At 40.8% G+C, this 26,680-nt stretch overlaps 3 protein-coding genes across 8 annotated transcripts; all 3 read right to left on the bottom strand.

The window, feature by feature from the left end:
• Positions 1-810: 810 nt before the first annotated feature.
• Positions 811-4,126, bottom strand: fth1b (ferritin, heavy polypeptide 1b). The gene is made up of 5 exons (XM_075470016.1): positions 3,725-4,126; positions 2,639-2,742; positions 2,392-2,538; positions 2,069-2,194; positions 811-1,959 (listed from the first exon to the last, which is right to left on the bottom strand). The coding sequence occupies exons 2-5, from the start codon at positions 2,738-2,740 to the stop codon at positions 1,801-1,803; spliced, it is 534 nt and encodes a 177-aa protein (XP_075326131.1). The 5' UTR covers positions 2,741-2,742; positions 3,725-4,126; the 3' UTR covers positions 811-1,800.
• Positions 4,127-4,556: 430 nt separating this feature from the next.
• On the bottom strand, positions 4,557-14,814 carry incenp (inner centromere protein). 4 transcript variants are annotated; one of them, XM_075470010.1, is made up of 21 exons: positions 14,613-14,814; positions 13,333-13,481; positions 13,077-13,187; positions 12,362-12,981; positions 12,215-12,257; positions 11,774-11,843; positions 11,520-11,637; positions 11,382-11,421; positions 11,159-11,246; positions 10,913-11,053; positions 10,016-10,033; positions 8,956-9,065; positions 8,727-8,847; positions 8,535-8,639; positions 8,067-8,218; positions 7,032-7,152; positions 6,598-6,696; positions 6,188-6,223; positions 5,973-6,035; positions 5,730-5,886; positions 4,557-4,831 (listed from the first exon to the last, which is right to left on the bottom strand). In XM_075470010.1, exons 2-21 carry the CDS (start codon positions 13,470-13,472, stop codon positions 4,656-4,658), a joined length of 2,529 nt encoding a protein of 842 aa, XP_075326125.1. In that variant the 5' UTR covers positions 13,473-13,481; positions 14,613-14,814; the 3' UTR covers positions 4,557-4,655. The 4 variants fall into 4 exon arrangements, with proteins under 4 accessions (XP_075326125.1, XP_075326126.1, XP_075326128.1 ...); XM_075470011.1 differs by having other exon boundaries at positions 5,730-5,883; XM_075470013.1 differs by lacking the exon at positions 10,016-10,033.
• A 2,924-nt stretch (positions 14,815-17,738) lies between these two features.
• On the bottom strand, positions 17,739-25,057 carry pgghg (protein-glucosylgalactosylhydroxylysine glucosidase). 3 transcript variants are annotated; one of them, XM_075470009.1, is made up of 13 exons: positions 23,738-23,998; positions 23,439-23,649; positions 22,926-23,361; positions 22,729-22,848; positions 21,338-21,469; positions 21,155-21,266; positions 20,402-20,474; positions 20,163-20,299; positions 19,942-20,075; positions 18,677-18,772; positions 18,506-18,603; positions 18,163-18,386; positions 17,739-17,991 (listed from the first exon to the last, which is right to left on the bottom strand). In XM_075470009.1, exons 1-13 carry the CDS (start codon positions 23,979-23,981, stop codon positions 17,915-17,917), a joined length of 2,094 nt encoding a protein of 697 aa, XP_075326124.1. In that variant the 5' UTR covers positions 23,982-23,998; the 3' UTR covers positions 17,739-17,914. The 3 variants fall into 3 exon arrangements, with proteins under 3 accessions (XP_075326124.1, XP_075326123.1, XP_075326122.1); XM_075470008.1 differs by lacking the exons at positions 17,739-17,991; positions 18,163-18,386 and adding an exon at positions 24,886-25,057 and having other exon boundaries at positions 18,541-18,772; positions 23,738-24,022; XM_075470007.1 differs by lacking the exons at positions 17,739-17,991; positions 18,163-18,386 and adding an exon at positions 24,298-24,857 and having other exon boundaries at positions 18,541-18,772; positions 23,738-24,022.
• Positions 25,058-26,680: the final 1,623 nt, after the last annotated feature.

The raw sequence follows: 26,680 nt of genomic DNA, 5'->3' as shown, positions 1-26,680 counted from the left end.
ACGATTCATCAGAAGTTGATGTAGCACCATGACATCCCCCACTGGTTTGAAATGGCATGTCTCAAAGCCTCTAGTTTAGAATTTGGCCAACATCACTTTGTTGTTGTTTTTTTTCTTTTTATGGAGCCAGAAGTGACAATGTTCGCACAAGGGGCCGGAAATTGAGAAACTAAAATTGACTTGAGAAGAACATGCATGTTTGATGATGAATATCTAATTATGGATTTTTCTTTTCAGCAGGACTGAGTTATATGAAATATGGCGCAAGTAATGGACTTTTGGGGTGATTCTCATGACTGGATTTCATCAGAGAAGTTGACACTTTTCTTCACTGAAGCCACAGATATCTCAAAACTGACACCTAGTGACAGTCAGCAGTATTACATTTGAAGGACTTGATACTGGGCCTCATGTTTGAGGCTCAGCCGCTGTGTCTGTCTTTTATTACGAGTCTAGGAGTCAAACAAACTGCTTTTGAACCAGACTATTCCTTAAAATCCTTCACAGCCACCTACAAATATATCTAAGTAAAAATGATTTATTACAAATGCTGAGCTCTTTCTGATATTATGAATGAATTTACCCGGTCACTGTGAAAAATGCCCTGTGAGATTCAACTGCCTCCATGTAAAGGAAAAATGACCAAAAAAACCCCCAGACTTTCCAGTTTTCTCCAAACTGGGCAACATGAAGCCAAACTGTGCCCAATCGTTAACTCTGGAGGTTCATCAGTGTAGTATCAAATAAATATCATATAAAGTCCTTTATCACTGTCAATTTTTTTTTTTAAATAAAAATTCATATTTACAGTTATTCGAGTACTGTTGCTTTATTTTCTCGTCATAAAAGCATACTGTACTAACAGTCGGACTACCGATATGGAGAATTTACAAAGAAAGTTAAAATACAGGCAAAGTGTCCAACAAAATCAAAGCTATAGACAAAAAAAGATGACAAAAAACTCCCAAAAATGACACAAAGCAGTTCAATGTCTAGCTTGTTCAATTAATTCAGTTTAAATGAAAAAAATCCAAAGGGAAGTAATATATCATATAATATGCTTTCAATGATGGATCATTCAATTTAGTGCCATCTTATTATTAATTTTTTTCTGCACAAATACACTCTCCATCAATAGAAGAACCAACACCAGCTATATTGAAGTGTCTCTTGAGAGAAAATATAGGAACCTTAATAAACAGTAAAAAAAAAAAAAAAAAAAGTGTTTTCCAAGAATGATATAGTATATAACAAATATCAATAGTGTGCTGTCTGTGTCTATTTGTTGGCTTTTAATCTTATCGAGCTGTTACCTATAAACTGCAGATTTTATGGCTGTTGAGCAGATGTGAATAAAACTAAAGAGTAACTGTTCCAACGGTGTGAAATGAATCACGCACTTTAAAGTCATATAAACGAAGCACATTTTTGTGTCACAGACTGATATTTTTCCTTAACAACAAAGCTGAACCATTCACGGCCTCGTCACTGGAATTTTACCTACAATAAAACCCTGTGACGCTGTCCAGCCACCACAAATGTATTGCTCAAAGAGAAGCTAATATTTATTGCAATCCTGCCCAGATCAGTAAAATATGAGGACAGATGAATACAGAAATAGCTACTTAACGATAGCATTTTGCAATTTGGAATGTGATATGATGGGATATCTGCAGAAGTCAAACGCAATCTTTGGACTTAGCAAATGCTGAAAAGCAAATAAAGTAGCATCAGTCGGTAACTTGGAAACTGCAAGTACACAGCTGGCATGCAGAAGCGGACGGGGTGATCGGAGCCACTTTAACTGCCCTCCTCGGCCATGGTGTGTTTGTCAAAGAGGTACTCAGCCATGCCATTCTGAGGGGCTCCCATGCGGCGCAGGTTGGAGATCCAGTCTGCCAGCTGTTTGATGGACTTCACCTGCTCATCCAGGTAATGTGTTTCTATGAAGTCACACATCTGTGAGGGATGGGGGGGGGGGTGAAAGGACAAAATGTTGCATCGTATTACACGGTCAGACCAAAAACACAGATACCGTACAGTGTGCTCGCTTCTCACTGCTTCTCACATGAGGGTCATTGTGTTCAGCCGCAATTTTCTGCAGATCCAGCAGGGATTGGTTTACGCTTTTCTCCAGCTGCAGGGCACACTCCAGAGCCTCCAGGCCGCTGCCCCACTCGTCTCTATCAGGTTTCTGACAAAAATAATTCATGACAATACAAAATTGATCCGAGTGAAGCAGAAACTTTCAACAAAAGGCAACCTCGAACACGTTAAAAGCCAATAAGCCGCGTTGGAAGAAAGCTTTGCACTGTCCTGCTTGCAGACAAAAATAAACAATACAGCTTTACCGCCTCACCAAATTTCTTTGATTCATTAGCAAGAGCATACCTTGACGTCCTGCAGAAAGATTCTGCCTCCGCGGTTGTTCTGCAGACTCATCAGCTTCTCTGCGTGCTCGCGCTCCTCTTTGGACTGTGCACTAAAGAACTTGGCAAAATTTGGTAGGTATTTGTCATCCCTGTCAAAGTAGTATGCCTAAAAAGGCCCAAAAAGAAAAACAGGAGGGAGAAAAAAAAAATACATTCATTGCATCTGGAACAACACATAACACGGCTGGCTACAACGTATTTCTTACCATAGAAAGATAAACGTAAGAAGCGTACAGCTCCAGGTTTATCTGTCTGTTAATTGCGGCCTCGCAGTCCTGGTGGAAGTTTTGTCGGACTTGTGAAGTCATTTCTGTGCAGAATACAACAACAAATAAATGATGACGAGAACAGTTAGAAAATGTATTCACAATCCTCTGTTGGTCAAACTAAGGCTGCACGTCACAAGTCAGATTAAATGCATACATTTAGCTACGATCATCTTCAGTAAAACTTTGAAGTGAGATTCATACTGTAATATAAGTCAGGTTGGTAATAGAGCAGCTGTAATATGGGGAGCAGATGGCTTCCTGTGGCGTCATTAGTCAGCTCATTTCACGTTAAAAGGAGGAGACATATCAGTATCTTTAAGGCACACACAGTAATCTTGCAAATCGTCTGAAACAAATAATTGTTTACAGCCTATTAAATGATTACTTCCCGATATTTTTAACCTGATGTGTACCGGCTTGTAAATGGAATTATCGAAAACAAAACCTTCATTGCAGACTTTCAGACGGATTCATTCAAGGACCAGGGTTATTATGACACGTCATGTCCGCGTCCCGGTCAAATCTCACATTATACAATAAAAGTGATTACAAGTATTTTATTTAAAAACAAAAAATAAAAAAAACAATCCAGTTCATCATCATTTCATTCACAGATGGGATGAAGAGCAGATATGGGTGCACAGCCCTTAAAATCACGACTGCATTATTATTGATCCACACTACACGCCCTGCATCTTACAACAAGAAAACAACCACCGATAACCCAGCATAAATCACTTAAAAAAAATAAAATTAAAAAAAAACATATAAACTTTAATTTAGAGATGGCCATAAAAGAGAATACAAGTTAAACAAAAGCAAACAAGGTAAATAATGCCAACACGTTGGATGGAGACAATATCCTAGGGGAGCATGCACTGGTCTGCAGGCAATTTACTGACGGATCTCAGCATTAATAATCGAGACAAGGTGCGTTACAAGATGTTCATAACGTGCGTCTGCAGCCATCAGTTCACCTCCTAAACACTTTAAGCTAGCTGCGACGCTGTTAAATTAGCTTACCTGCTTCGATGGTTTCGCACTCGCCAGAAGAAATGACTACTCGCGGAGTTGCAGAAATGTGTTTGTTAAATTTTCAAAAACAGACAGCGATGCTGTCAGCAAACGCTCGGATTGTGCAACGTAACAAGGTCACGCAGAAAATTATGCTGCTTTCGTCGACACTGGAAACTCGGAAATCTCCCCCTCAGCCATGTTTTTCTCATTTGTGGCCTATTAGAAAACCCTTTGCGCCTTTAGTTGATCAATAAGATAGATGAGCACTAGATGGGCGTTTGTTCGTAAAATATAGTAAAGACGCAAATTGGCGTAGCGGTGTTTTATAGCCAACCTACTGCAACAAACGCTTTGAGGGGGAAAAAAAAACAAATAAAAATTACGTCCTTTCTACGACCGCTTCCTACTCATCCGAAGCACTTTGAAAGCAGCGCATAATTGGCCATAGAAGGTGATGGGGTCAAGTAGAACGGTAAAAGTGATGACCAGAATATATTTAAAGCAACCCTAATACTAACTTTTAGGACTTTCTAGCAGCTGCTTTTTAAACTGAGAACATTAGATATACATTTTGATTTAAAAAAAAAAATAATAAATCACGCAATACTAGGTGTAAAATAGCATATTTTCTTGAGTTAGCTTTCTTATTGCTTCCAAAAAGCATTACATTAATTAAAGTGCAAATGAAGAAGAGAGATATTCTTAAAATCACAGGCCTTTAATGTGGCAGATGGCTTGACATTGAGGAATATAAAATGCTCACATAAATGCCCACATTTCTGATGTTTGCCAATGGTTTCATAGCTTCCTTACGATAAGAAATCAAAACACATTCAGGGAAAAGAAAAAGACATTACTTTATTTGAAACAGACAACAGTCAAAAATTAAACTTTATACATCAGTGTACAGTATGTATACTGTATCAGTGTACAAACATTACTTGGTTCCAGCTGGAGGCGAGTGCCACACGGCAGAGCTGGTACGCTTAAAGTATCGAGGCTTGCTCTTGTAAAAAATGTTCTCCAGTCTCGGCGGCTCAATAATCCCAAAGAAAGATTCTAAATCAGGAGGGTTGAAGTATTGCTTCACAATGATCTGCTTCAGATTGGGACCTGGAAGAAGGAACACACATCAAAAAGGTCTGTTTACGAAGCCCAAGGCATCAAACATTCACACCAAATACACGGAAGAATCGGAGAATTGTCACGATACTGAGAGACTGATTTAATCTGTGGGACAGATGCAGATTACTTTAGATGTAGATTACCTCATTTGATTATGATAAAATGGCATAAATGTCAAAGTAAATCAAAGTCCCCTGAAATAAACAATAGTTGTCACATTAAGAAGTTTTTTTTTTTTGGTTTGTTTTAGCGTTTATTTCACTGGTCAATTTATCTATTGATTTCATTTGCATATTCATTCAGTTCAAACTCATATTTTAGTTCTCATTTATGGGCTTATTTTCTAATATTTCTTTATCACCACAAAAAAAAAAAAAAAAAAAAAAAAAGGGGAGAGTCCATTCAAAGCAAGTCCATTAAATGTCTGAATGAGATTCATGGTCCTTGGTGTACTGTAAACATTTTGAACTGCGCCGTATTTCCAACTGTGAGGTCGTGCCTCAATCTGAATCTAACTGTGGTTCTGCACGAGTGCACGTGAAACCGTGGCAACAGTTTGGACCCAATTCTATGTAAAGCAAGTACACTGCAGCACCCACACAACCTAGGCACGATGTTAAATAAATGTTCGTCGAAATTGAGAACTTTTCAATGAAAGTTCTATTGATTAAATTGTATTTTTTTGGAAAGGGAAATATCAGCAGTTGAAGTACTACAAAGTGATGGCAGCCATCAGCCTGACCTGACGCACACCGGACAGCTTGTAACAGATGTTTTTTTTTGCGACTGTGGCATAATAAATGTTGTGGTTATACACCTGTCTCACAAAGTAACTGTCAACCAACAGACAAACAAAAAAAGTTAGAAGTATATTGATCACACGCACCTTCTGCCCAGGACGGAATAGGCTTCCTTGGGGCAGACTCATCATCTGTGGAGTCGTCACTGTTTTGGTCCATTCCATAGTCGTCCACACCCATGGTCACAATGAGAGGTTTATTTCCTCCCTTTGGAGTAATGACGTAGGACTGTGGCGAGGACTGCTGCACGAGGAGGGTGAATTATATTAGGAAATTGTAATCAGGAAATCATTTCAGCTATTGAGATGGAAACTGAGGTGGAAACATACCATAATGTCCACAGTCACATTCAGGCCACCACCCTTTCCTACAGGTGTGCCCATTACTGAGCGCTGAGAGAAAAGAGAAGACAGAGGGAGAGAGGAAACGAGCCGAGTTAAAAGCAAACCGTAACCTTCGTTAGCTTAAATGCAGCGACGGTCGACACTTTCACCGTTTATCAGAGGCTGAAAATGACAAATGTGAAGCTGCGGGTGATTCTTACCTCCAAATCCACAGTCACATTCAGAGCAGCAGAAGTCTTCATTAAAAGGTAAGAAAACAAAAGAAAAAAAGAAGAGTGAGAAAAGTGGTACATCGAGTAAAAACTTTACTTCTAAGATATCCTCAGACACAACCACGAACAAAGAAACGATCACAGCGACGTGGTTTAGTTGCCATCTTTTAAGCTGGGTTTACTGCTCGTTGTTTCCTGAACTAAATGAGAAAATGTTGCCTTTGGGGAAAAAAAGGTTTTTTAAGATCAATGTGCTGCTGCTGATTAAATAACTGACAAGAGATTTTCTTTATTTGAGTAAACCTGAGAATGCATCAGCATCGGGCTGACTTTTCCTCTAAGACCATCTGTGCCCATGTAGTTCTGGTTAAGCATTACTTTTGCCACTCTCAGTGTACCTGTTTATGAGCAGCCTCTTTAGCAGCAGCCTCTCTCTGTTTGGCTTCTTCTCTCTCCTTGGCAGCAGCCTCTTTAGCAGCCAGCCTCTGCTGCTCTTCCTGGGGGAGGAAAAAAACAGGAACAACAAAAAAGTTTGGCAGCTGAAGTGACCAACACAGAACTTCTGATAATCTTTCTACATTTGAAATTGAATAAATAATCAAGCAATCAAATAGTTCTGTTTTTCAAAAAAATAAAAATTATTAACCCCTTCTGCCCATCAACTTGGTCTCTGGTCTGTCAACATGTCACACATCTGGTTCTTCACCGTTGCTACAAACACATGTGATGAAGCTCCAATCATGCATCTTAGGCGGAGGGACAGACCGTGTCGCTGCTGCTGCCGACACCAGTCCGACCCATTTAAAAAACACAAAAAGTTTCCATTTCCTACCAGTTTTCTTTTCTCCGCAAGTGCCTTTCTTTTCTCCTCCAGCTCCCTCATCTCCTTCTCCCTTGCTGCTCTTTCCAGTTCACGTTGCAGAGTAAGAGCATTTTCTCTTTCCACTCGCTCTCTGGTTAAAAAAAAAGAAAAAAAAAAGATGCAGGGCAAATGAAAATGCTTCATTTTACTGAAGTGAACGAATGATAAACACTGATAAAACCAGGTGTCGGGGTTATTAAAGTGCATTTTTCTTTGTTAGGTTCTACTCTTTGGAACATCATTGATCGTAACAGAGTTGTGTTCATGCTCGACTGCATCTTTGAAAGTTGGCAGCCGTCTCTCCGATTCAGGTGTGGGTTTGTGGCTGAGGGAAACCATGAAAAAGAAGAGGAACCTTTCAGCGGTACCTGCGCTAAAAGACTATTCGCACTGTACGTTAAATGGTTCAGTCACCCAGTCAATGTATTTTGTACTTTAAAGCTTTTTTCCCCAGCCGATTTAACTTATTCTTAACACGTCACACACACAAGCAATCTCTTCTCATTTCTTCAAAGTTTATGTTTTTCTTTTTTTAAATCTAAAATAAACCTATGTGGTCTTCCACTTTCCCTTATTGTATCAGACACCTGCTGCTGCCCCCTTCTGCAGTGGCGAGTTATGTCTTCCGTCACAGGCGTAGATTGTAGGTCCCGGCTGGCAGTTTAAAGTCATCTTTGCTGTGTGTTCAAATGCCGTTTTGTTTAATGAGAATCTCAGAAGGCAAGGGGACCCTTTCGGGGGCATTTTCATTTCTGCTGACTCTTCATATCAGTTTGGTTTATAAGAGCAGAAATACTCATTTGTGCTGCTCTAACCTGAGGACGGGTCACTGTATGAACTGAAATGTAACACCAGTGTGTGGTTTTCAATATAACCATGACATCTTTGGTGACTACAACTGTGAGATGACGTTTTCATATCACTCCACTTAATCTGTGGAATATAGTTATGGGATATTAAAAAAATAAATAAATAAATAAAAAAAAAAACAAAAAAAACACTGACCTTTCAGCAGCAGCTTGTCGTTCTCTCTCGAGCTCCCTCTCCCTTTCACGCTGTTCGTGCTCCCTTTTCAGCTCCAGCGCTTTGCGAGCTCGCTGTTCCTCTTCCTCTGCCTTCTTCTTTGCTAGAATCTCCTGCTGCCTTTTCTCTTCCTCCTGAAGGTTTAAAAAAAAAGAAAGAAAAAAAGACCAACCTCAATAACTTGGACACTGGACAGGAGCAGAAAGTTCTCATCCTTCCAAAGAGGTTGCAGTTTCACTGATCCTTGAAACACAAACTCATCAAAAATAAAATGACAACAACATCAGTCTTGTACTTGGTAGATATTTATAGCAGCGAGTAACTAAAGAGAGGGCTGCGTCCTACAAATCTTATTACATCAGCAAGAGAAAAGCAATTTGTGTAATGCTAAAATTGACCAGATGCAGTAACAAAACACACCATAAATAAAACATGAGCATTGTCTCTCACCTGCTGCATCTTCTTCTTCTTGGCATCTTCTTCCAACTTTCTCTTCTGCTCCAGCTCCTCTTGGCGCTTGATGGCGACCTTCTTCTTGGCCATCTCATCATGACGCTGCATGAAGGGGAAATATCAGAGATCAGACTAGATGGGGTCTTGTGGTGAAAATCCAAATTCAGAAGCTCCAAACCAACTGCGTACCTTATCATTTTTTTCATCGATCTGGGCCATCTTTTGCTCAATCTTCTTTTTCTTTTCTTCCTCTCTCTGCTCTTCTTTTACTTTGGCCTCAAACACTCTCCTCATCCTCTCGTCCCTCTTCCTGGAAACCAAATTTCCCAAGTGAATTAATAATAATAATAATAATAATAAGGATTTTTAAGAAAAGAAGAAAGAAATGTAAGGACTCTGAAACATGACGAGTGCTGACCTTTTAAGTTCATCTTGCTTCTTTTTCTTCTCCTCCTCCATTTTCCTCATCCTTTCGTCCTCCTGCTCCTGCTTCTTTTTGAGCGTCTCCAGTTTGTTACGCTCTTTTGTCTGAGGAAAGAGAAAACGACAAGAAAAAAAATAAAAAATTTAGGAACTTGCTTGTCGTAAAAATGGTTAAAACTAAGCTGCGATTAGATTAAATGTGGTGAACATCAAAATAATGCAAAGTGGAATGCATTAATGAGGGAAAACCCTGCAAAAATAAATGGATATGTAATATGGATTAGAAGGTTAAATATATAGAATTGTGAGTTTTATCTCCATCAATCGAGAGACTTCAGTGGAAGTCAGTTACAAACTAAATCTGGCAAATATCAGCTCTTCTCGTCATGTCTCATTGTTTTTATGTACGCCGATTACAATAAATTCACTCCAAACATAATATAAAAGGTGCAGTTTATAACTGATACTCTAGATTTGCACAGCTCAACTACTGTTATACTTCATCCATGACCAGAATCAGAGGAGAAAAAGCTCACCACAAAAAGAGAAGCTAAGAGAGAACCCGCACATGTTATCACAGTAGTATCCAAATACCAAGAGTAGCTGCCTCCAGTATCCAAAACTATAAATGTGACCTCACACCCACGGTGATCTCCACAGTGCTGAACAAAAGGAAACTACTGCTCATGATGTTTTTTTTTATTTAAAAATGGATGTTAAAAGTTAGTAAAGCAGTGGCCCACAGAATCAGAGGGGGGGAAGCAGCCCCTTCCACACATGGACCGAGTACAACGATGCTGCTCAGTTACTGTGATATGGTGTCACTGTGCACACAGAGGTTTATTTCCCATGCATGGAGTAAAACTTTAAATGTGGTATGTCATCTCAGAATTCCGGGAGACTCTTTCTAAACTGCATTTTAGTTTACATGTGACTGTGGGAAAGGGGCTTATCGAGAGAATGTGCCAAGTGACATTTAATCCAGTCGCACAATAGGGTTGTTAAGGCACCAACAAAGTCCCACAAACAAAGAGTGCTCTGAAAATTACACTTACCACGATACCATTGTTCATCTGAGGAAGGGAGAAACACATTTAAACAAGACAGCCTCACACTTTGGTAATGACACAAAAATGTGAGCTGATAATCAAAACTTCACAGATGTAGATGTCAAAAGCCAACCATTTAAAATCACTCTGCGACTTGCCTGGACCTTTGGACCGGCAGAACTTTTATTGTTCATGTTTAATGCGGGACAAATGGCAGCTCCGTGGACGCCGCTGGGACTCTTGCCAACACCACACTTTAGCAGAGACGGCAAATGGCTTCACTTAATCTTCTTCAGGTTTCATTTAGTTTAAAGGCAAACCAATCCCACGTATGTAGTTTGGCATTTTAGTTTGTAGTTTAGCAACTACTGCTCCTCTTTGGGCACTTCTGTCAATATGCTGAAGACAGCTGGTTGAACATTTTTAAACACGTCACCGAGCCTAGCTAGACTACAGTTAAATGTGGTCAAATGCAGCTAAGGAAAATCAACATCCAACTAATATTACTGCCTACATGCAGCCACTCATAATGGGAAACCAAACCTTTCCCCCCCTCCCTCAAACATTCATCGAAAAGCTAGCATTGCGATATTTTTAATTACTTGACTAACTTGAATTCCCCCCATTAGGGGATGAATAAAGTATTTTTCTATTCTATTTGAGCTAACCCAAATCTTTAATCAATTCAGTCAAGTATAAAATTTGGCTCAGAGGGTGTGTGTGTGTCTTAAAACTGCTGTAAAACTCTAGTGAGGACACATGCTCCGACTATGCGATTACAAATCCCACAACCCCCAAATCAAATATGAAAGAAATGCATCATCAACAACAGTTGGGCTATGAACGTGCACATAAACCCGGTTGATGCCGTTAGGCTGGATTGTGTATTGGTGTGCAACTTACTTTAAGATCAAATTTCAAAGGAGTGGTGTGCTTTATGAAGGACTTGATCACGGCGGTCCGACCGAGAGAGTTCGGAGTCATCATCAGCATCTGATTCTTCTGCACAGTGTGGATGAAAGATCTCATGCTGGGTTTGATTGCCTGTGCATTACGAAAAAAAAGAGAAAACATCATTTATTTCCAAACGCCACTCATTTCACGTATTCTTCACTTCTTAACCACAATGAAAGATTTTTTGCGTCTTACACTTCGACTTTTTGTGGGAGGAGAGAGTCTCTTTGAGGGACTGTCCTCTACGGTATCTGGTGCTTTGCGTTTAGTGCTGCGCCTTGACCTAAAGACATCACAAAAAAAGGACATAAAACTTAATGATTTCTTCTTTAACATTAATGCAGACCTCATAAAGTGCTTGTATGATTTAAAGCGAAAACAAAATCCTGAGCGTGCAGCGACAGGACAGTGAACGCACCTCTGAACTGCCAGAGACATCTGTTGTCTCTCAGCGGCGACTATAAGACACACGCAAAGACGCACTCAGCACATGAAGGTTTCAGTTTGTTAGAAAAAATGTAAACAAAGAAGTTCAAGTTAAAAAATGTTCTCATACCTGCTCTTTTGACAGGAGTGCTCACTTTTGGCTCAGCGGCGAACAATGCTGGAGGCGCCAGTTTGGGAGAGTTTGCAGCCACAGAACGAGTGATGCGTTCAAGTGATGCCTGTGCAAGCTGATTTTTTTTTTTTTTTTAAAGTTTGAGTGATTTGAGAAAAAAGAAAACGGTCAATAAAAAAACCAAACCCATGAATTAAATAAAAAATAAATAACGTCCGATCCTTTGAACAGACAAAGGGATGTGTCATTACCTCCGAGGTTTCCTTTGATTTCTTGGTTGCAGCATTATCCACTTTGACTGCGGGTGCAGCCTCCGTTACGCTAAGGCAGAGGACAGATTAAGATAGGTGAGTAACATTAAAAACAGATTTACCAGCAGTAACGTGCGACTCCGTGTAAGTTAAACAGGTAAAAGTGTTGTGTGTCTGCAAGTGAAATGTTATGTGCAAAACCCAGAATTATATAAAAAAAACAAAAAAAAAACAAAACAGAACATTATTAATCTTGAGTTGGCGTTTTTGTATGCCGTCAAGAAATTAAGTGAAAAAACGAAAACAGCTCTGTAGCCCAAAGCTTATAACCTTTGGGGTACAGAGCTCTGCTGTTATCATGAAACTATTAAAGACATCATAACGATGCCCAAAGCACAACAATGAAGTCATCTAGGCAAAGAAAAAAAATGTTTTACTCACGGTTCTCCGTCCTCCTCATCTGCAGTGTCCATGCTCGAGTCCTCTGCAAAACGAGAACATAAAGGAAAAGAAAATCCTTTGGTAAGCTTTTGCATCTAAACAAATAATAACTTAAAACAGCAAGAATAGTGATTAACTATTTCTTACCACCAGCGTTGCTACTACATGTTGAGTTGCCTGTACGATTTGCCATCCTCTTAAGCATAGAGCGACGGGAGGAACGGCGAACTGACTCCTGTGTCATACTATGCCTGAGACCAGCCTTTGAGTGACGTAGTTTAAGGGAGCACCGCACAGAGCTCCGCCTTGAGCTCCGAGCAGCTTTGGCTATTGCGATCCTAGTGGCAGAGCGACCAGGAGAGGCATCAGGCTTCTTGGCCAACTCAGCAGACAGACGCTCCTCTGAGGAGATGCTGACGACTACCTCGGGTAACGGCATCTTCGGTGGAGACCGGACAGCGCCACACGCGTCCACAGGTGGGATATCAGCATCATTCCCTGCGCCGTTCCGAATCGCTTCTTCGTCCTCTACCAGCTCCGGCTTTTTGTTCTGCTCCTCTTCAACATTACTGCTGTGACGAGGCGACTGGCTCTCGTCCTCCGTCACCTCAGGCTTTGTCCGTTTGTTTTTGCGGGGGGCGCGTTTCGGCTGTGTCGCAGTGCTGGTGTCAGAGACATAAACGTCGGGGATGGATTCTTCTTCAGACAACAAATCGAGGGATTTAACTGAAGAGCCACGAAGGTTACTGCGCTTTCCTCTTGAAAACCTATGTGGTAAGAGAAAGAACACTTATTTTAGAGTTACAAAACCCACAACATGTTCAAGGTTTTCATCCCAAAGGAAGTAATTTAGGCAACAAACCTTCTCCTTGCTTGATTTTCTTCCTGGCGCCCCAACGATACACGTTTCCTACGACTATTCTTTTTCTGTGACGGTGTTTTGGGCATCAACTCCGGTTCCGCATTAAATTCTCTGAAATGAAGAAAAAACAAACAAACAAAAAAAACCAACATTTTTAATCAGGAAAAAAAAAAAAAACATCTATAGAATAGAACACAAAATAGAAGATCTCTGGTGAAAGAAAGAAGAAAAGTAAACAGCATCAAGGCGGGCCTACCTTGAGAACATGCGATTGGCTTCCTGTTGGATCTCCTCCAGCCAAACCATGTGGACATTATCAATCTCACTGATGAATTCGTGCGCTTTGCCATCAAACATTTGGATGAGGGAGTGCACTGACTCCAAAACAGAGTTCATGTTGGCAGCCTGAGGGACATATGGAGCAATCAAAATCAGGATAAGCTGGGACAGGACATGACATGCCAAGTCTACTGAGTAATTTCAAACCTATCATGGCGAAAACTATTATTTACGTCCTAATATGCGTTCTCTTGGGTTAAAAAGTACAGTAAAATTTACTTGCTTAACCTTCATCATATACAAGTTTTCATTTTCAGCCTGTCATCCTTACTTTTGTTTTGAATGATAGCATTAGAATTTATTCCACAATGAAGAATTGCACTGTCACTGTTTCGTTGAGGAATAAAGTTTATCAGAATTCAATTGTTCATTTTTTTTCTCCATTGGGCAATATCGAGTTTCCTGTTCTGTTCATGGACTAACAGGCTGCTGTTTACTATTGGTGCTATACACAAATTATATGTATTAAATGTGTAATACCACAGTTGGTTATTCCGAAAACATTTCGAATACCTCCTTTTTTAAAAGAAATTGTTAAGATTAAAACAGAGCAGCCTAAACAATAATAGAAAAAAAAATTCTCAGGTTGCAGTCATTGATATCTTAATACGGAATTTGCTACGTAGAACAAAAAAAAAAAAAAAAGCTTGTGAATTATGGACTCGTGTCTGCAAAACTGTGTGAGTTTACATATATTTCAGGAGTTATTTATTTTCTTTTAAACAGATCCATTGAGTGCTGCAGTTGCTTTAGTGCCCTCTGTGCATGTCTAGTTTCTGTCGGACGGGTGTGTATGGTTTGGACTGATAATTGTGTGCTCTACATCGACATTATGTTCGTTGTTTTCATGCAGGGACACACTGCAGGAGGCACTGACATAACATTCAAACAACACATTGATATTAACACAGCAATACGCGAGTTTTAAGGTATGAATTGAGCAGTTAACCTGGCCAAATAACGTTTCCTGAATAGCATGTTAGCTTAGCCGAAAAAAAAGAAAAAGCACGATTACAACTTTAAAAAGTCCACGTTAAACACCTCGTAAAGACTTTGACAACATTTCATTTTAAACATGAGGAGATAATGGTTTTATATGACGAAGATCTACAGTATTTTAATAGGTTAACGTTACAGTGTTAGCCCGCTAACGTTTATCGTCACAGCTAACATTGTCTTGGATGTCAAAAGATTTACCTTTAATATCCGAGTCTCTGTAAAAGGGAATATGTTGTTCGGTGCTCCGTTGTTTTCTAAAAAAAAAAAAAAACTAAATCAATCGCATACTTGCGTTAAAAAAAATGGGCTAAAATGAGGGAATTCCCACTTTCATGTGTTAATACTTCGCTACCCGCACGTCCCGAAAAACAACAGCTATCCTCCCCAATGACCCGCTGAAACCGTTTATAACGCGTTCAAACCTAACCAGCCAATCCTGAAGCTCTACGACAACATGGTATGCTCGATTTTATAACGGAGATACCCGGATGGGCGGAGCGCACGACGGAAACAATAGTGGCGGACGTTGCGGGGGGGGGGCGGAAACTGAGAACGTGTAAAAATGAAAATCTTTAAACCCAACGGATTATAAGGGCGGAGTTAAGGTGCTACACAGATTTAAATCAACCAACCGATATCTGGCATGATTTCCGCTCCGCCCGAGACACTTAAACACATGTAGGATGGACAGTCAAACACGTTGAATCCGGTATACTGTGTTTTAACGATGTATGAGCTCGGTGAGCCATAAAAATACATATTTTCTTGCAATCAACAGAGGAGGATGAATGAAAACTTTTATTGCGGACTCAATGTTCCATAAAAAACACATACAACACATAAAACAGACAGTACAACACAAACACCAGGTAATTAGGACACAAACACATACAAACATCTATACCAGTGCTTCCACATTTCAGAGAAGTATCTCGTATCACTCTGCCTGGTATCATAGAGTAAAGATAAAATGGCATTGCTGGACCCAACAAGTCTACCCATAAATGCATACATAAAGTTCCTCAGCAGAGCATGAAAAGTGGGGACGTTAAAATTTACAAATAAAGTGCAAGCACTTGTCCATCTTGGTAGCTTCAGAAAAATCCTAAAGGCATCATTATATGCCACCTGCAGCTTCTTCAGCTTACCTGCATGGTATTTACACCATAGGTTTGCTGTATAAAAAGGAGTGCAGTAGGCTCTGAAGAGATTGACCTTAACTTCATCTGTGCACATATGGAACCTGCGTGCCAACATATTAGCTTGTGCATACAATTTACGGCACTGACGCTGGATATCTTCATCATCACACAGGTCATCAGTGATGATGTGACCCAGATACCGCACTTTACTCACTACATCAAGGGAGCCGTTTGATAAAGAAAACAAGGGAAAGTTTTGTTTTTGGTCCTCCTTAGTTCTTACAATAACAATTACACTTTTTTTATGATTGAACTTGATGTCAAATAAAAGTCCATATCTGGAGCACACATTAAGCAATTGCTGTAGCCCAGCACTATATGGGGACATAATAACCAGGTCATCAGCATAAATGAGATGATTAATTATCCTGTCACCCACCATACACCCAGTTTTACACTGCTTAAGATTTTTGGATAGATCATCCATATATACATTGAATAAAACCGGGGATAGAATACCACCCTGTCTCACCCCATTAGTTACATAGAAGGGTGTAGATATACTAGCACCCCATCTTATTTGCATGGTTTGATTGATATACCAGAATTGCAGGATCCTAATCAGGTAGGATGGTGTACCTCGCTGTTGAAGTTTGCGATATAATTTCCCATGGTTTATTCTGTCAAAGGCCTTAGAAGCATCTAAAAAGCACAGAAAAACAGTAGAACTATGTCTTCTGTACTTGTTTATGATTTCTTTGAGAGCATAGATACACTGGTCAGTTCCAAGTTTGCTCTTAAAGCCAAACTGGTTGTCTGTGGTTTCAACATAATCACTGAGCCTAACTAAAATAATCATCTCTACCACCTTAGAAATAATGCTAGCCAGAGCAATCGGCCGATAATTATCTATGCTGGAAATATTGCCTGTTTTGTCTTTAATCACTGGCACTAGCAAAACTGACATCATCGTTTCAGGTAGTATTCCATGCATTAAAAGACCAGTAAAACACATTGAAAGCAGGATTGGTAGCCTCCGACAGGCATGTTTTAGATGCTCAGCTGTTACCTGATCAAGCCCACAGGCTTTGTTCATAGACAGTCTCTCAATGGCATATTGCACCTCATCAGATCTAATAATCACATTTTCATTAAAAGGTACATTACCTACATTAAACTCTTCACTCTTAACACAGTTAAAAATATCTTCATAATGTCTGCTCCAGAGTTGTGCAATCTGTTCTGAGCCAGTAACCCCATTAACACTAGAGGGCAGTGGCATTTTACTGTTATTAATGACCTTCACTTCTTTCCAGAAGTCATTAACATTGTTATTCTGAAGCTTCTTTGCCATGGAGTTAGCTCTCATAGCCAATTCATGTCTTTTAATAAACCGTAAAGCATACTTATAACGAGCGTTTCCCAGTTTCTTGCGTTCATACTCAGGACCATGTCTTGCTTTCCCTGCTATTACCCAAGCTTTAAAAGCATTATTGGCTTCCACATGGAGGTCAGCTACATGATCATTCCATCCTGGCCTCACATTATGTTGTTTACCTTTATTGTTATGTAGGAGCTTACCACTATTAATAAGACAACTTACAATCTTGTCATACAGTACACATAGATTTTTACCATGATTCAGATTCTTACAATTAATATCAACACATAGGACAGCATCACATGGAAGAGCAATGCCACCAAGGCTGCATGAGGATGCAGTTGCTGTCTATGCAGAAAGTGAAGCCTCAGTATGTTTGTGGCCATCTGTCACACAACAGCTTAGAAAGGTGAGGTGCACAAGTCTTCAACTGTATTAAACTGGTAAAGAAGTACATGGGATACATCCACAGAAAATGGAAGCTTTGCATTGTTTCCATGAATCAAACCGAGACATATTTCTTGTATTTTGTCTCCAGATCATTAAAATAGTACACACATACAAGCAAACCCCTCAATTAAAATTAGGAACTTATTTGAGCATGAAATCTACTTTTAATTTTTGTTAATTTATTTCTGTCAGCAAGAGGTAAGGGGGCCTTTCTCTCTCCGTTTTTTTTTTTTTTTTCTTTTTTTTTTTTTTAAAAATCAAACCTAAACAAATAGTTCATTCATATTTTTGCTCATTTATTTGTGGCCCAGCTGTGTTGAGCCACAAGCAGGTACAGTCGAAAACTTTAACTCACTTTGGCCTTCTTTTATTGAAATTCATACAATTAATCCATGTTCGTTCATGTAAATGTTTACAGACATAACAGTAACAAAACACTGTCTTGTATCTTGAATATAAAACACATTGCTCAACATGTTTTTTGGTTCTCGGTAAATGAAATGATGAGGACGACCGATGGTCCCGTTTCAGAGAGGCCAGCAGGAAGACGTGGAATCCACTTTGCGTATGCAACCCGGCTCTCGTGGAAAAGTCACCGGCTGCCCTGAAGTGAAAACACATTAACACATCAATCGTGTCTTTTTGCTGCACTTTGGGGGGGGGTATATGTGTTATTCTTTACCAACAACGTACACATTTTTGTTGGATAAACAGGCTTAGTTCTGTTGAACAGAAACCCGACTGCTGTAGTTACTTGTCGCTGCTTGTTTGTTACCTGGCGGGAGTGGGATTGTAACTCCTGAAGCCTTCAGGACAACTTGTAGATTGTAGGGCTTAGTGTTGCCAGCACCACCTGCCTGCTCCTTGAGTATGATACAGATTTCATCTTTCCGGAACAGCCAGTCCATCGGACGGCCCAGGTAGTTCACACCACGAACACAAAGCTCACAGATGTCAGGAGGAAGCATTGGGGAAAAGGCCAAACTTTCCTTTTGAACTCTAGAATAAAGAAATAAAAAAAAAAAAACACCAAGTGAAGCTTTTTTTATTTTTAAATCATGATGTAGGCTGTGCACATTAAAACGTATTTGCACTGGGTATAATGACTGATAACTGACCTGAAACCTGTAAAACCAAATAGCACAGCCTGCAGGAATCCTCCCATACCTGTGAGAAAGTTGACTGCACCAGAGCCATCTGATGATTCAGTCCATACCTGTAAAGAGACGTAATGAGGCGTTTACTGAATAAATATTGGGATTATGAGATTGTGTGAGTCACTAGGATACCTGGAATGGCCCTTTGATGTTCTTGAAGCACTTTTCAAGTAAACGTTGAGCTCTCTCAGCCTCTCCCAGCTCCAGCCAGCCAATTGCAAACATACCCTGATGATGGAATGCAAAAGATTTGGTGCCTACATTTCCTGACAAGTAACGGTTGAATGCAGAGATGTGGATCACAAGAAGGTCAATTTTTATTTTACTGTCTTGGCTTGATTAAATCTGTACTTGTAAATGTGAGTCACTCATTTTTAGTGGTAGACTGATATTCCAGTGTTGCGCTCAATGTGATTTTCAGGTATTTTGTGACAGTTTTCCAAAACTATGCTGTTTACAATGGGATTAAAAGAGAATACAATGATTTGCAAATAACTGAAGCCCTATTTTGAATTGAAAACAGTACAATGAGCATGCGCAATGTTTACATTTGGAGGTTCTGTTGTGTTTAGGGAAGAAAGAGCCGGGACAAGGGAAACAAAACACAGAAAATGGGTTATGTAAAACTGAAAAAGGCTCATTCAGAGTTCATCACTACATGAAAGACTCTGTGGACATCCCCTACAGCATATAGTATGAAAAACATCAGCGAATCCCACGCCATGGGTAATTGTAACTCTTCTGTTAGGGTACTGTACAGAAAGATACTAAATACAGGCTTTGGAGCAACACCTGGTTGTTGAAATCCAATGTCATCTTTTTCAGGGCATTTGTAAGACAATGCAAAAACCACACTCAGAAGTATTGGAACAGCATGACTCTGTCACAAAAGATTCCAGGTGCTACACAAGCCCGCCTGCAGACCAAAACTGTCACCAACGTGAAACATTTGGAATATTTTGAAGCAAAAATGCAATTCAATCATTTATTTTGCTCTTCAGAACCACATCAATTGGCCTCCGTATTTCCTAAAGGTTTGCAACACAGTGGTAAAATAACCCTGACCCAGCAGTTTGGAAACATGTTGCCTCATTGAAATATAGTGAGAAATCATTTTTGCCAATCTTTGTATTGTGCTTTTATTTTCATTCTTTATAGAAGCCAAACTGTTTTGGAAGTATGATACATTCATCTGCCACTAAAACGAGGTGTAACACATGCAAATTGCAACGTTAAATTCCAATGTCTGGTTAATTTGTTATTGATGGCAACCATAAGCTACTTATAACCCTGAACTGAGTGACGGTGTTTTATTTATTTTTATTGTTTTTTTGTAGTGTATTTGCTTTACTGTTTATATTCTTTAAAAAATTTCAGCAGCTCTCCGTGTTGCTTACCCATGTCATGGCTGGACCATTGGGGTCTGTTACTGGCTCGTATGCTTCCAGGTCATTCCTCCTAACCTCAGGGGGCATCATCAGTCCCAGAGGATAACCCAGCATCACTGTGTCCGCCTGCTTCACTGGTTGCCCTGCGTGATAGCCAAAACACATTGTCATCTTATGGGTGCTTATGGGTCCTTACATGGGTCGGTGTCGGAGAGTCACAGACATTTAACCTTTAGTGTAGCCGTCGTACTCAGGATGGTACTGGGACTCTTGGTCAAAAGGTATCTTGAGGTGGTCGGCCACCAATTGCCATTCCTTCGGTGCAGGATGTTGGAGGAGCTCAGCCAAATCAACAGCAAACTGGAGACTAACAAATGACACGTTTTGTTTTCAAATACCGTAGTTCATATGCGGTTCATATGCGGATGTCTGACATATAGTGATGCGTTTAAAAACACAGTGTTAGTACCTGAGTTTGGCCACAGCGTTTGTGTACACAGAGTTGTTGACGTTGTAGTAATATTCATCAGGTGGCATGACACCTGAATGCAAATGAAGTGAAAGATTTGGCAACATTTGTTATATATAAATTGCTATGTATCGTCATGAATGCATGAATATAATAGACAATAGATACAGTGTGTGCCTCTAGATAAGCCTGGAAGGTTGGCTGGCTTTTAAGGGATTTTATGTGTTATCAAAAAAATTTGTTCAAATAAGTCTTGCAGTATTTAACTCTGATAGCAAACACTCCAGAAGACATTTTGTGAGTGTGAATGACTCGAGTCAAGGCCCTAAACATTTAAGTGAAATACACACAAAATTGGATTTATTTTAAAACTTAAAACGTTCTTAAAAGGTGTCATATTGGGAGTAGATATCAAACGTGTTTAGTGTGAGTTAATACAACATTTTATTAGAAAATTGATTGACCTGCTAAATCTGATACTGAGATTTACCTAATTACTGTAGATTATTCTGAATAATTTTAAGAGAATAGACAAAAAAAGTAGAATATCAAAATAATCAAAGGATGAAAGTTAAATAATATTTCATGGAACATCATGGAAAAGTGAACCCAATTCCTGCATCTTAATCTATAAAATTTTGGCCTCTGAAGTGGAAGATTAATGTGTTTAGACTTATGGCTTTTATTGCACACATTTAAAGAGAAAACTAGCTCCTGCACCTTTGCTGTTCTCTTTCTAACAATGGCCTTTACCTATCAGGTGATATTTCTGTTCCTGAGGGTCCCATGTTACCCTGGAAGCCCAATAGTCCGCCACCCCGTAGATCACCTCACTGCCTCGACCCTCTCTGAACATGGACAGATCCTGGAACAAAGAGCTCAGTTATCATCAATAAATATGAAAATATGATAGCAAATAAGTATAAAGGACCAAACCTCAGAGAGGTAAAGATAGTGTTGGAAGGCCAGTGTGACGTCCCCATTGATGTGAATCTCTTGTTGTCCATAAATGTCCTCTGGACAGACCTCTCTCCCTGAGACGGCACTCTCCCATGGGAACTTCAGCCCCTGTAAAGATAGCATCTGTTCTTTAGAAGACACATCATCATCAAAATGTGGAACCAGAGCGACAGAGAGTCTAACTTGCCTCATGTTCTGCATGTACTTTGTTGAATTAATGAATTAAGACTGAAGCAAACAAAGGAAAGTAAAACTGCACATAACAAGCAATGCTATACAAGAGCAACACTGAAAACACAAAGAAATCTGCCCCTCTTTAAAGCAGCCCCAATAAAAACTGCAAATATTTATTGCTAATTCAACATTTTTCAGGCCAGTGGTTTTCGAGGTGGGATCGGGGTTTCTCTTGTAGAGCTCCTAATGGTGTCAGTGGAGGGTCAGTGAAGAAATGTTACACCATGCACGACATTCAAGTCAAATGTACTCAGCTAAGATGGCGTAGATAGCCACGATTTGTTTGATTTAATTAAGAAGGTCTACATATTTCAGCTTTACAATTGCTGTTGTAATAGGTGCAGTATGCAGTTTAGCATTGCTTTGCTGAAATATGCAAGGCGTCGTCTGGATGGGGACATATGCTGCTCTAAAAGTTACATATATCTTTCGGCACTGATGGTGCCTTTCCAAATGTTCAGGTTGCCAGTTTCATAGGCACTAATACCCCCTCCCCCCCTATACCAACAGAGATGCAGGCTCCTGAATTAAGTGCTGAAAACAAGCTGAATGGTCCCTCTTCTCTTTAGCTCAGAGGACACAGTGTCCAAGATTTCCAAATATAATTTCAAATTAAGATTTGGCAGAGTGAGAACAAGGATATCCAATATTGATTTTACAATATTGGATATATTACATCTTGTGCCCAAAACTGTCTCCAGATTCTCTGAATCTTTTGATGACCTTATCTACTGTTGATGATTGAATATTCAAAGTCTTGGCCGTTGAGGAATGTCATGGATGCAGTATTTTACATCTTTACATCTGAGAGACTCATCCTCTCTGGGGTTCTCTTTTTATAACCAGTCATTTACTGAACTGTCACCAATTAACGTAAGCAGTTGCAACATGTTCCTCCGGCTGTTTCTTTCGAGTACCTATTTCTTTTCCAGCCTTTTGTTGCCCCCCTAAAATGTCTAGGTCAACTGCTGTCCTGTTTTTTATGTCCTATTGTGAGTGAAATATTGTTGGTTTTAAATTTCACTTTCTGTCAAATGATTTTAGGGTTTTATCCGATATCATTATTATTATTCTAGAGTTGAAGATGAGAAAATAGATTGGACAGTGACAGCAGACCGTTCTGATCATCATACCTTGTAGCCCTGCTTTTGAGCGTTGTCTTTGGCACCATCTATAGTTCTCACTCTGTACTCCAGCACTGATCGGGCTAACTTGGGGTAGAAAAGTGCTATCCCAGGATACATCCAAATGTCCTGTCAAGAGAAGGCAGGGTCACGCTGTGACAAATTTTACAACACAAACAAATAATACCACTTACCACTAGCCTCACCTGGTCCCAGAAAACATGACCCCAGTAATCCTGACCGTCACCACCATTAGAGAGTCCACCGGGACTGACTCCACCGAAAGAGCTGGAGGTGTCATGTATGGACGGGAAGGCGCTGAGGAGGTAGAACATACAGCCAATCAGGGCTTTGCAGAGGTTGTCTGACCCTACTACCTCCACCTTGCTCTGCAGCCACAGCTCTTTCCAGGCCTTCTCGTGTGAGGGACGCAGGTTACCAGTTGCGATCAGGTTCAGGCCCTGATCAAAACCGGCCTCAGCAAAGTCCAAACTATTGGCCACAACCAGGAAGAAGCCCCAACGAGCCTGGGTCTGCTCTTGTGGTAGCGTCAGAGTGGAGGGTACAGGGGTCCATATTAGGTGCACCTTGGGACAGGAGCCTCCCGGGATCTCCGCCGATGATGTCTGTCCATGAATGTGGCTGGTGGAGAAGGGAATGTAGCTAATGTAATAGTTTCAACTTGTATCAAGTCAACTAGAAGATTTTGTCAACCTCACCTTCCTCCTTTGTAATCAGGGCCCGACTCGAAAACAATGTCTTTGCTCTGAGGGGCGAACGCACTGACCAGATTAACTGTGGCTGGCTCCTCTGAGGTCCCCTCACGTACCAGCAGAACCTCCATCACCATGAGGTTGGGGTAGAATCGGTGAGAATACAAAGACTGTGAGGCGGTTACATTGGCGAAGCTCAGAGTGTGGGTGAAAATGCCTAAATGAAATGAGAGGACGGAATAAAAACAGCATTCAGTCCTACTAACCTCTGCTTACTCAAGAGTCACCTGCACTGCAGACACTACCTGTTTGGGTGTCCAGGCTGTAGGTGTGTTGGGCAGGTTCTTCCGTCTCAACCCTCACAGCTAGAGGACAGGGGACATCAGCTCTGTGGCAGAGGCCAGCCTCCCCATTATAAACACTACCCATATGCATGATATTGTTGTAAACCCTCCAGCCTAGAAGTCCATTCGCCAGTGGAGGGAGGAAGCGGGGGTCACTGGGCAGAGTGTCGGTGGTGAAGACGTACGGGTCCGAGTCACAGGACATGGTGAGCAGGTGATCCTCTCACCGTTGCAGGATGTCTTCAGCTAAATTTACAATTATTGTACTCATTATAGGGTGTGAAAACATCTGCATCCCGACACATTTGTGACAAAGCAAGAAGAGATGATGTCATTGCTGGCGTGCTCTGTTTTCACAGGCTCATGTCAGAAATGGCTATTTGCAGACTGTGTACCTTGACACTTTTGTGTCACAAGATGTGTTCAAATTAAACCTTAACATGTCATGCAGATAACTGAAGTGAGATTCAGAAAATGAGACACCAGATAAGCGATATGAAAAGTAAAAAGGATTTACTTACTGAACAGATACTTTTCCCCACCTCCGTTAGCTTTAAACTATAACTTAGTTTGACAACAAACACACGTACTCAGTGATCAAGCAAAACAGAGTTGTAGCCCTCAGCGGCCAACACAAACATCTCTTAAGTCAGTGGGAATGTTTCGGCCTCACGTGAACAGGAAGAAGCATCTGTTTCTGGAACAAAGAGGAATGCAGGGGGGAAAAAAAACAATGTGTAGACACAACCTGGAGAAGTTCCCAAAGCGCTTGTTCTTTAAAGCCTAACTTGTAGAAATACAGTCTGTGTGCTCTAATTTCCGTCAGAGCTCGTATCTGCAGTGAGAAAAGCAATCCAAAGTAGCTCATAAAGTGGAACCAAGTTATTTTGCGGTATCTCAACTGTAGGAGGAGGCCTTGTGGCTCTTTGTGCTGCACAGAAAACATGGACTTGGTTTTGGTCTGCTGAAAAACATGGCCTGGATTTAATGCGGCGGTCAAGCATCTGAGCTCAGCTCCACAGTGGGTCAAAAGAAAAGAGGCCATGCTAAAGGTATTTCATTGAAATGTCAAGTGAATCTTAATGCAAGACAGAAGAACACAGACTGACATTTATGTTTGAGTTGAGCCGTCCATCCATCCATCCATCATCTTCCGCTGGTCCGGGGATCGGGTCGCGGGGGCAGCAGCTTGAGCAAAGAGACCCAGACGTCCCTGTCCCCGGCCACTTCCTCCAGCTCTTCTGGGGGGACCTCGAGGCGTTCCCAGGCCAGCCGAGAAACATAGTCTCTCCAACGTGTCTTGGGTCTTCCCCGGGGCCTCCTCCCAGTGGGACGGGCCCGGAACACCTCACCGGGGAGGCGTCCAGGAGGCATTCTCACTAGATGCCCGAGCCACCTCATCTGACTCCTCTCGATGCGGAGGAGCAGCGGTTCTACTCTGAGCCCCTCCCGGATGACCGAGCTTCTCACCCTATCTCTAAGGGAGAGCCCAGACACCCTGCGGAGGAAACTCATTTCGGCCGCTTGTATTCGCGATCTCGTTCTTTCGGTCACTACCCACAGCTCGTGACCATAGGTGAGGGTAGGAACATAGATTGACCGGTAAATCGAGAGCTTTGCCTTCTGGCTCAGCTCCTTCTTCACCACGACGGGCCGGTGCACAGCCCGCATCACTGCAGACGCCGCACCAATCCGTCTGTCAATCTCCTGCTCCATTCGTCCCTCACTCGTGAACAAGACCCCGAGATACTTGAACTCCTCCACTTGGGGAAGGATCTCATTCCAGACCCGGAGAGAGAATTCCACCCTTTTCCGGCCTGAGTTGAGCCGTCAAAGGCTTAAAAGTTGCCATCTAATGTTTACAATAAGAGCAGCAGATCCACTTGGCTGAGGCAGTGAACATACTTTGAAGGTCACAGTAAAAGTGTTTATATTATCATCACGTCACTCTCTCCAAACTAAATCATGTCGGCTCTCCTCCGCTTGTTAGTTGCTCCAAATGTTTCTTCTTTTTATTTTCATGGTAGCAGCTCTTGGCTCCAATAAAACAGGGCTCTTTATCTTTATCATCTTGTCACGTCATGTATATATATTTCTTTCCATTGAAATTTCCCAGTTGTTCTCGTTGGACTATCTTTTGTGAAGCATTTGCAGCCTGCTTTCTGAAGAATGCTTTACTTTAAAGTACTTTTAATAGGGAGGCTGCTCTGTAGGCTGAAGGGAAAGCTATTTGGGAGGCACCACCACCGACCACATATACTTGATTAGATGAACTAAAGGACGGCTTCATGAATTGCACCGTGTGCGGCTTTTGAGCAGTTGAGGTGATTTCGACAGGTGCTTCTTATGTACATACACTGTTGTGCAAGCATACCACATTTGAGTTTAAAATAAATGGATTCACTGATCCACACTTAATGCACAAAACCATTTCAGAAACATGACAGTAGTTTGAATGACCCTTTAAAGAATGAAAAGAAGACTTTTTTTAGGGGGTCAGAAATATTTTATTGTGATTTAAACTTGATTGAAGTGTGGCGGGCAACAAAACAAGAGATGCACACACACGTGTGAGATTTCCAAACTGTATTCTTCCCCCCAATATCATTGCCAGACAAACTTACTCTGTATTATAATAGTGAAATTTCATACAATGGTAGATCATGAAACATGTAAATGGCTGCAACCCATACTGATGTGGTAAACAACTGCAGTAAACATACATCAAATCAAAGCAAGATTTCAAACAAGGTACAATTTGGCTTTGCATACATCTTATGTGAAGGGAAATGCATTCAGCACCGTTATCAGAACTGAAGGAGTCACACACTGTGTTTAAGTGAAAACACACACACACACACACACACACACACACAGCCACCACATTGTTCACGCAAAGCTCGT

Source organism: Odontesthes bonariensis, chromosome 7, assembly GCF_027942865.1.
Source record: "Odontesthes bonariensis isolate fOdoBon6 chromosome 7, fOdoBon6.hap1, whole genome shotgun sequence".
Taxonomy (NCBI): Eukaryota; Metazoa; Chordata; class Actinopteri; order Atheriniformes; family Atherinopsidae; genus Odontesthes; species Odontesthes bonariensis.
The sequence above is the reverse complement of the archived record's forward strand: the minus strand, read 5'-3'. Positions and strand labels throughout refer to the sequence as shown.

Coding starts and splice junctions, on each gene's coding strand:
- fth1b (XM_075470016.1), bottom strand. CDS start 2,740: ATGACTTCACAAGTCCGACAAAACTTCCACCAGGACTGCGAGGCCGCA. Junction 2,539..2,638: donor CTTACGTTTATCTTTCTATG/GTAAGAAATACG, acceptor GGGCCTTTTTAG/GCATACTACTTTGACAGGGA. Junction 2,195..2,391: donor TCTTTCTGCAGGACGTCAAG/GTATGCTCTTGC, acceptor TATTTTTGTCAG/AAACCTGATAGAGACGAGTG.
- incenp (XM_075470010.1), bottom strand. CDS start 13,472: ATGAACTCTGTTTTGGAGTCAGTGCACTCCCTCATCCAAATGTTTGAT. Junction 8,848..8,955: donor AAGCAAGATGAACTTAAAAG/GTCAGCACTCGT, acceptor TTTGGTTTCCAG/GAAGAGGGACGAGAGGATGA. Junction 5,887..5,972: donor ATGTGACTGTGGACATTATG/GTATGTTTCCAC, acceptor CTCCTCGTGCAG/CAGTCCTCGCCACAGTCCTA.
- pgghg (XM_075470009.1), bottom strand. CDS start 23,981: ATGTCCTGTGACTCGGACCCGTACGTCTTCACCACCGACACTCTGCCC. Junction 23,650..23,737: donor CAGCCTGGACACCCAAACAG/GTAGTGTCTGCA, acceptor CATTTCATTTAG/GCATTTTCACCCACACTCTG. Junction 18,773..19,941: donor ATGGTCCAGCCATGACATGG/GTAAGCAACACG, acceptor TTCCATCATCAG/GGTATGTTTGCAATTGGCTG.